Source organism: Aulonocara sp. 'chitande type north' Nkhata Bay, linkage group LG23 (assembly GCF_057382095.1).
Source record: "Aulonocara sp. 'chitande type north' Nkhata Bay isolate Kocher_YH1m ecotype deep benthic linkage group LG23, A_spYH_male_GT1.1, whole genome shotgun sequence".
In the NCBI taxonomy this organism is placed as follows: Eukaryota; Metazoa; Chordata; class Actinopteri; order Cichliformes; family Cichlidae; genus Aulonocara; species Aulonocara sp. 'chitande type north' Nkhata Bay.
Genome location: NC_141365.1, coordinates 32,951,849 through 32,961,190, shown reverse-complemented (window position 1 = coordinate 32,961,190; position 9,342 = coordinate 32,951,849). Strand labels below are relative to the sequence as shown.

Genomic DNA, 9,342 nt, shown 5'->3' with positions numbered 1-9,342 from the left:
GCTGTTAAATCTTTCCCACACACACACTTTTACACGTCACAAAAGTAGCCTTACACAAGGTTTTCCATAGCAGTGAGCAGTGTGGGAGCCTTTTATAGCAACACTGAATATTCAAAACACTTGAATTATATCTTTTGCCTTCAGTATGGAAATCAGAGGGGGGGGGGGGGGGGGGGGGATGCTCTGTAATGTAGTTACACACTGTAATGTAAGACAGAGACCTGTTTTCCCCCAGTTAAACATTACAAACCTGATGCATGGAAGCCTTCTTCCCTGTAACTAATAATTAGCACTTCCTAACAAAAAGATCACTCCTCCATGAAGCCATTACATAGTGATTAACTAAGGTTTCAATCAATTTTAATTAATCCTTGATTGCATTGCCGGCTTGACAATTTTAATGAAGTGGTGGAATTGTAAAATAATAATAATTATTGACAGCGAAAGTTGCAGCGCAGGCCCGAGCCATAAGAAGCAGGAAGGAACGAAGGGAAGAAAGGAGGAAGGAAGGAAGCCACTGGTGGAGGTGTGCGTGACCTCAGCATGGATGCACATTTAACCCCGAGTTATTATTGTTTCAAGCACATTTTTAATAACCTCACTTAAAACTTGGCTACATTAACGATGATTTTTTTTCTCTCCCCCTTGCGCGCTAACTACTTAGTGGGGTGATATTAGGAACAATGAAGTGACAGGTCTTCCATCTTTGATGTCTTGTTTAAACCTGGTCTCCCCGCTGACGCTTTGATAACGCGCTAACTGGGACATTTTCATTCTAATTAGGGCTTCAATTGCTAATTCCATACTGCCTGCTATAATTATCACTGGGAGATATTTGCGACTGCTGCGTGCGCTCGTGTTTTTTTCTCTCCATCTTCTTCTTCTCTGCTCGGTTTAAGAGGTGAACGCTAAAGTTTATCATCAGTGAGAACTTTTAAGCGATCGCAAGCACTGTGCTTAAATCAGTGTCCATGTTAGAAAATCAGTTCGTCGGTGATGTGCAAAGATTAAAAGGCGTTTCTTTTGCGTCAGAAACGCGCTTAAAGTGTGTCTGTCTGTGTGTGACCTTTCATATCCTAAAACAGCTGAGTGGAAGTGACTTGTTAAAAGGCGCCTCTTCTTCAGCGCAGGCGTCTTCACTCTTTCTGTGTTTGCCTCTTTCGGCTCATCTCCCATCACTACTTCCAAACTTAACATACAAATCAAGTGCCCACAACAACCTTATGGGTAACAATTGGATTTTTTTTCCACCCCCCACCACCACCACCTCCCTGCTTCGCCGCCGCCTCCTCCTTTTGACGCATGCGTGTTGGCGAGCGTACTGGTCAGTCTGAGAAGCAGCTGTTCAGCGCTGGTGAAATTCCAACATGGCAGTGGCTGTGGTCAGTGTCTACTGCGTTAACTTGGGATGGTTTCAGCTCACACGCATCCCGGCTTAACCTCGGCACCTCGCTCATCAGCAGGACCCCTCCCAGGGATCGATGCGACCATAACGCTCCCCCCCCCCCCCCCCCACACGCTTTCTCACACATACACACACGCACACGCACACACGTGAGAGGTCGACCTGTCACTGGAGAGCAGAGAGAGAGAGAAAAAAAAAGGTAAGGAACGGGGATCCGCTGCATCTGCAATTAGAGCGAGCGGTCAGAGCAGACAGCGCGTCTGTGTGGAGGAGACGAGCTCGGAGCAGCCCGCCGCTCATCTCGGAATAGTGCATGTGCAGTTTGTGATCTGACAAGTTTCCCGATTTGCGAGCGATGCCCTCTGCGTAACGGGTTATTTATTCATCTGTCGGTGAAGCGCACCTGCGCCACGCCGCGCGTGGATCGCACAGGCACGGACACGTAGGCTGCACCGTTGGCTTCCTGTTTGTGTGTGTCGACTGTGCGGCACTCCGAACAGAAAAAAGCCACAACTTGGGTGCACACACACACTCACACACACACACGCGGAGGCTTTTTTTTCCTCTCCCCATTAGCTTCCATGAGGCGGGTACGGTTACAACAAGTTGCGCGTGCAGTCAGCGGATCCGGTGATATCGCGGCACGTGTTAATTAATGAATCTCACAAACTGGACATTTGTGGTCGTAAGGAGCGGATTTAACTCGGATGACAGATCCGCACCAGTTGATTTTTCTCCGATATCGTCCTCCTCTTCCTCCTCCTCCTCCTCCACTGCTGCCTGTCATCTCGGGCTCCACTTTCTAATGAGATGCATGTAGGTTAGATGGCTCTCCTATTGAGTTGCTTGCTCCAAAGACTCGCAGGGCCCACCTCTCACACGGCTTGAAATCCGAGCAGTGTTGCACCCAGAAAGTGTCTCCTATTGTAAAGCTTTTTTTTTTCTTTGAGAGGGAATCCTTCCTTCCGCCTTTTCTTCCACAAATTAATTCCAATGCTCTCTCCTCCTCTTCCTCTCTCTCTTCTTCTTTCTGTTCCAGCACGACATGATCAGCAGCAGCAGCGTCTATGGTAGGTTGATGTTTTTTTCTCCATCAACTTATGTACTTTTTCACTTAAATATATGTGTGTGTGTGTGTGTGTGTGTGTGTGTGTGTGTGTGTGTGTGTATTTATGTATGTAAAACTATTAAAATAACATTGGGCAGCTGGGGTTGGGGGTAGGGGGGAGCTGATGACCTCAGATTGTTTTCAGTGTTGACTCAAAAAGTGAATTCTTCATGTTTGAGATGGATGTCCAAATTGTAGCTGTGTTGTTTGGATTAATTTCCTTCTCTTAATTTTTTAAAAACTATTTTTTTCTGTAACACAAACACAGCCTTGTGTAGCACACACACTACCTGGTAATTAATATTTGGTGACTAAGCCTGCAACATCTAAATTACACATGGCTTAATTTTGCAGCTCTAATTCGATTTTTTTCAAGATATTAAATAAATGACATATTTGTAATGGAATATTGTTCTTGAAAACCCTCAGAGCTGCAGATTAAATACAGCAGTTTGAGTAGGCTAATTATTTTTTTCCTTGACATTTCAAAATATCATTGAGACAGAATAATGTGCTCAGAAATTCACTGATCACTTAATGAAACAAATGGATGTGACTGGAGTCACTGTGCGCGAGACCTCTGTCACATTTTTACAAAGTGAAAAATACATATTTATGATTTTTTTCCCCTTAGTTGCACCATATCTTTTTTCCGTTATTGTACTAAAGAAACATTCAGTGCTAGTTATTATTTTTCTAATCAGGTGAGGGATTTCCTGCGTGATAGAAGAACGCTGATGACACAATGAGAGCACCTTGCTCCAAAATTAAATTCAGTTTTGAAATTTCAGCCACATAAACACGCAAACAAAACAGCCCTGCATGCGTGTTGCTGTTGTGCCGATGCACAATAAGAAGGTTCACGTTGAAGGCGAGAGTTTTAGGATGGATGACAGCCAAGTTCTGTAACTGCACAGTCTTGTTTTTTTTCTAGTGGCTGTTAGTGAGAACTCAACCTTTCGTCTCTGATCTCTGAGCTCACACACGCAGTCGTTCGCTTCACCTCACCTCCTCTCTCCTGCTGCTGCGTGTGTCTCGCCTTTATTTCTCTTTATACGTGCGCGTGCTGATGTTCTAACACTTTGGTGAAAATGTAGAAGTTATCCTGATACTGGTTTCATTGTTCCAAATTAGCATGCAGGTATGCACATGTAAGTAGCAGCGAACAGTTAAAACTGAACAGTTTCTGCAGCTTTTTTCCCCTAAATTAGTCCATACTGATTTTATTTGGACGTGCGGGTCTGATTTGCAGATGTGATTTTTCTGTTCTTTTTATTGGGCGCTCGCGTACACTTGTGTTCTTGCTTTGTTGCTGTTTTTGAGACTCGTGTGAAATGCGGGCTCTGACGTTTGAGATGGGTAGCATGAGTTTTTCCAAAGGCAAGAGTGTGTGCACAAGAAGGAAACGCAGGAACAGCCACACACGCTGTTGATTTGTGTGTGTGTGGCCTACTGTAAATAATGTAGATACTGAGCGGTTTGTTTATTCCTTTGCTCCAGTCCTCACCGTAAGATCTGCGTCCACTGTGTGAGCTTGTTGCAGTGACAGTCGCAATAATCCCCCTCATTATACACATAAAGTATCGCCTCACATCTCCAATGGCCTCACAGTAAAGCTAATAGGGACAGAGTGTGGAGAAATAATAGGAATAGCAGAAAAAGTGCTTTACAAACAGGCAGCCCTTTACTCTGACTTTATCTATCTAAATGTGGACTTTTCCTTCAAATGAACAGAGAGAGTCGGTGTGCTGCGAGGGTGGCTAAGCTACTCCCAGCGGGGCCGTATAAATAAATTATCCTGACACTTTCTATCAGTATGTAATGTTTACCATTAAAAGCTGTTTTACCATCCTGCAACCACCGGCGTGCGATCTAGTCTGCCCCGCGGGACTCCTGCCAGATGTAAGGGGATGTGCATGTTGGGGGGGGGGGAATACCGGGCTTTTCAGACAGAGGGAGAAGGAAGGAAAGAAAGAGAGACATTTGTTGGTCCTTGCCACGTCCATATCAGTGGATTTCTCCTGTCTGAGCATCCTGACAAAGGGGCCTCTTCAAATGAGATCCAGGCAGGGTTGTCATCTTTTAGCAAATATGTTAAGTGTTATCTTTTGTGCTCTTGGCTTGCTGAGCGGAGCTGGACCCCATGGGAGCCTGGCGCATGCAAATAGAACAAATCCCTCTCGGACCTGTCTGTCTGTTTCGCTCTCTTCCATCTCTCCACCTCCCCTCCCTGCTCCCCTTCTTTTCTCCGCGTTTGCTCGACAGTGCGTCAGCCTATCTTGTCTCTTTGCTCTCTTATCTATTTCACTCTTTGTCCACTTATTTCCTCCCTCTCTCTTCCTCTCTCTCCCTCGTTCTTCTCTCTCTCTGTCCCAGAAGACAGTGCTGGGGCTGTGTGTCAGCTAACTGTAGCGAGGCTGTGTAGTCTTTGTGTGTTTCCCTGCGTGCTAGCTGACAGCCCCCTCCTCGCTGATCCAAGTTCCTCTTCTCAGAGACGGCAGGTAGCTGTCGGTAGGGCCGCTGCCTGTGTTTCTCCGTAGATGAGTGGACGCCAATTCCTTAAAATCCTTGACACTGTGATCCACTCTATCCTCCTCTTCCTCTTTCTATGTTTCCCCCTCCTCCCCTCTTTTCCCTGCTACACTGGCTGCATCTTTTTTTTTTTCATAGTTTCACATGGGGGTTTTGTTTTTTGTGACTGACAGTTGCCGCTTGATAAATTTTATTTTTTTTCCTCTTTTCCCTGTGTTGCGACTCAACCTTTTTTACACACTCTTCTGATTCCTATTCACTTTTCCTGGCATCTCTCCTTCTCAGTACTGACTAGTTATTATCCAGTCAAAATCTGATGGGTGTTCTTAAGTGAAGGGATAGCCACATAAGACTGACTCAGTGGAGGAGTAATACCTACAGCTTACTACCAAAGATCTTGCTGTAACCTGTGATGCTCAGTGCTAAGATTGTGCTTTTACACTGCCAGACGTGGTTCATCAGGTTTTGGTGCTATTATAAAACGGGAAAAAACATGTAAGAAAAAGTTAGACGTTAAAAGATGTGAAGTCATGAATTTAAGTTTGACACAAATGAGGAAAGAATTGCAATAAATGCAGCAGAAACTGATCTATGACCAATGTAGCCAAATTTACAGATTTATTACCCCCCTCTCAACACACACACACACACACATGCACGCACACCATCCTCTAAAAGACATCCTGTCAAATTCATTTCCATGTTAATTCCAGGATTAAAAAGCATTATCTCCATTTCTTTGAACTCTGAATCCCCACAAAATGTTTGAAGTTTCTCATTTTATGTAATGCATCGTTTTTCATAGGTTTTAATCAAATCAAAGCGACAGTTATTTTATACTTTTTCCTCCCTCCTACCTTCTTTTGCTATCCCCCTATTTCTGAATTTTAAACAGACCTCCGTTCACCTCCCTTTACTCTTCACCAGCAATCTCCACCACCCGTGGCCCGGATTCTCTGGCAGATATTAAAGCATTCTGCGTTTGGAAGTGTTAAATATGCTAAGGACTTATTAAAAAAAGGAAAAATATTCCACACCATTAGACCTTTAATAGACATGGCAGCTCACAGCTTATCCTTTACATTGTGCCTTGAAATGAGAAGGCACCATTTCTAATTAGGTTATTGCCATGGAAGTCTTGTTAAAGTGTGCGAAGGGGCTGCCGCTCATTTGGTTTGACGACGGAGGACCCCGACGAGAGCCTCTTTTTTTTTGTTGTTTTTTAAAGAAAAAGAAAAAGCACTGGCCCAAAGAAAACAGCAGCTAAAGAGCAAGACAGGAGCTGACTGTGATGCCTTGCTGCTGCTCTCCCTTTGCGGCTCTGACTGGATGATCTGATTTTGCTAACAGCGAGGCTTGGCCAGATAGTGACCGTCTGCAACCCCCCCCACAAACCCCCAATCCGCCACTCAGTTTGAATATCTTGATTAGTAGGACACCTTTGGCAAATGGAAAGTAAGTCAGCAGCACTTCTTATTTTTATTTTATTTTTATCTATTTATCTATTTATTTTTGTCTGAGGCGGTTGAGGTGTGCGTCCGTGTTAATGAACAATGGCTCATTTGGCGCGAGAGTGAATTTGTATGTGTGTATGGGTGTCTGTGTGAGCTTGGAAGGCTGCCAGGGGATGGACACAAAGGATGTTGAGTGGCTGGGCGTGTGGCACAGCATCACTTAGCTGCCTGTGGCCTCAGGGAGATGGACACAAACTGGGAGCGAGAGCAAAAACAACTTCTATTGCTAAAGAGCTCCAAATGTGACTGTGGCTATTGCAGGGTTGCTACGTTTTTTTTATCTATTTATTTTTTACTGGTTTGGTTTGTAAAATGTTAAAAAAAAAAAAGAAGAAGAAAAAAAAATTTGAGTCACATGTTGTCTAGCTTGAGGTGATAACTTTATAGTCTTTTTATGGCTTTTTAAAGCAAAGCAAGAGACACAAAAGATTTATGTATCTCATTTTTTCTGCTGTGAATAAGTAGCGTTTGTTAGCGGAGTTATGAGTTAAAACAGAAATTTCACTGTTGTCATGCTTTTGACGATAATTCTTAACATTCCCATTTATTTGCATTTAAGTGCTGTACAATCAACACTAATGCCAAGCTCTAAATTTGCCTCAGCTTCAATTTCAAAATGAAACTGTTGACTGTCTTTTGTTTGACCAGCAATCAAAAACTTGTACATATGGGTTTTTTTCCCAGTGACATGAAAAAGGAAACGATCTGCAGCTCAGTCGCTGAGAAATTGTTTAACGTCTGCATGTGTGCGTGTGTGTGTGTGTGTGTGTGTGTGTGTGTGTGTGTGTGTGTGTGTGTGTGTGTGTGTTCAGGCCTGCTAAGGAGGATTGTGTGTGATTATGTTGTTTCATGCTTGCACTGTGTGTGTGTGTGTGTGTGTGTGGCCAAGTTTCCCCACTGGAAGCGGGCGAGAGCATTAGGATGTTGCTTGTATGACTCTGCTGGCAGGATGGACACATGTGGTAGATGGCTAATGATAGCACGCAGCGTATAATGAGATCCTACTCTCCGTCTGTCTCCCCTACCTGGCATCATGCATTAACCATACAAGAGGAAGAGGAGGCACGCATGGTATTGACTTTTGAGTGGGCGTCTGCTTGTCCATTGTTGGTTTTGTTTAGCACTAAGAGTTCAGCATGGCTGCAAGCGCTGCACATTTATAACAAGTTTTTTTGTTGTTGTTGTTGTTTTTTTGTCAATCGTGGCAGAAGCCCTCGGTATGCATGTGTACGTGCGTGCGTGAGGCGAGAATCTCTCCTCATCTGCACCTCTTGAGCTCTGTTAAATGGTTGTAAATTGATTTTAGATGCACTCCAATGTATACACTTAACAAGCCAAATGGGTTCAGTTGGTGGGTTAGTTTATGTGGTCAGAAGATTATTCTATTAATGTATTCCTCACTCTGTAATCCACAGTATGCTGTGTGAGGGAGGGAGTCACTGGCAATGGTCCATCTTCTTGCCCAGTAACATATATTTATCCTCTTCACTACACAATCCTCTAGGCTGCTCAAATCCCCCAGGGGGTCCCAATGACATGCTTACTAATGTGTGCTTTGGAAACGGAGTGCTATTGTATCCCCTAAATCTCACAAAGCACTGTATGATTTGCCCATTGTCGATAAATCGCTTTGCTTGTGCCAAGTACTTGCATCTCACAGAGGCTTAATGCTTTGAGGGTTTCAGGGACAGCTTCAAGTTCCTCTTTTGTTGATTTCGGGGAAAAGTGCCAAGACTGCTGCGCTGAATATTGTTTTGCGTATGGAGGAGGGAGGGGAGGAAGGGCCTTTGCCAAGCAACTCCATTGAGCCCTGTGAATGGGCCATTCATATTTAGGAGAATCACCCAGATGCCATATTGTTGGCTCAACAATGCTAAATATTCTCCAACAAGGATGGGATTGTAACAGGATTTTCAATTGTGCAAGTGTTCGAAAAGGATGTTGAGAAGAACAGTATCCAGCCTTCAGTAACTCTGAAATGTGTGAATAAATAAGTAGAGACATTAGAAGTCATAGGACAATTCAAGTGTTTTCCAAACCAGTCGTGTGTATTGTTGCTTTTTTCTTGGAAAAATGAAACCCTCTACACAATATAAATGTTTTAAAATATTCAAAATTACAGGATCTGTTTAGCAACAACACCTGGAAGTACATTACTGCCTTTACAGGGTTACTGACCGAGGTTTAAAATTTCACTTCGGGACTTTTAAAAGCAGGGTGTGTCTGTAACTGGTGGTACTGGTGGGATTCAAACTACAGGCCAGGACGGTCAGACAGGCTGCTGGACAGGCACAAAATCGCTCTCTGAGCTTCCCAAAGGTGCGACTATAACATGGAACCTGAAAACAACCGCTGTAAGGACCAAACTCTTGTTCTAGGGTCTAAAACAGCCAAAATGTCATTGCGGTCTTTTATGTCATGCATGCACTGTGTATTAATCACGGGCTGGATCTGTGCCTGAGAGGCTGATCAAATTTATTGTTTGGCTGCACGGGACAGTAATGGGTGTTTAATTACTCAATAAAAGCCCTTTTATAGATTCCCAGGCCTCCTGTGTGTTGAGCAAATGGTATTGATCTGTCTCCGGGCTGCAACATGATAGCCTGTGAAGGAGAATTAGAGCCGTTAGCCTGCTAGCGTTTTCTCATTCATTAGCTGCATTAGCCAGAGGGTGATTACGACGTAGCATCATTGTTAATACCAAAGTCTCAAAGGTTTTTCTGTCTGCCTTGTGTTGTAAAGCTCCGTGCAGCTCATTTACACAAATATGGATTAGATCAGCA

At 43.9% G+C, this 9,342-nt stretch overlaps 1 protein-coding gene across 1 annotated transcript in view; it reads left to right on the top strand.

Moving 5' to 3' along the window:
• Positions 1 to 1,521: 1,521 nt before the first annotated feature.
• LOC147302245 (fidgetin-like) overlaps positions 1,522 to 9,342 on the top strand; it is a 32,120-nt gene continuing 24,299 nt past the window's right edge. The window contains exons 1-2 of the mRNA XM_086283812.1: positions 1,522 to 1,604; positions 2,445 to 2,475. Coding sequence (XP_086139938.1) covers positions 2,451 to 2,475 — 25 coding nt within the window. The 5' untranslated portion in view covers positions 1,522 to 1,604; positions 2,445 to 2,450. The remainder of the gene's footprint in view (positions 1,605 to 2,444; positions 2,476 to 9,342) is intronic.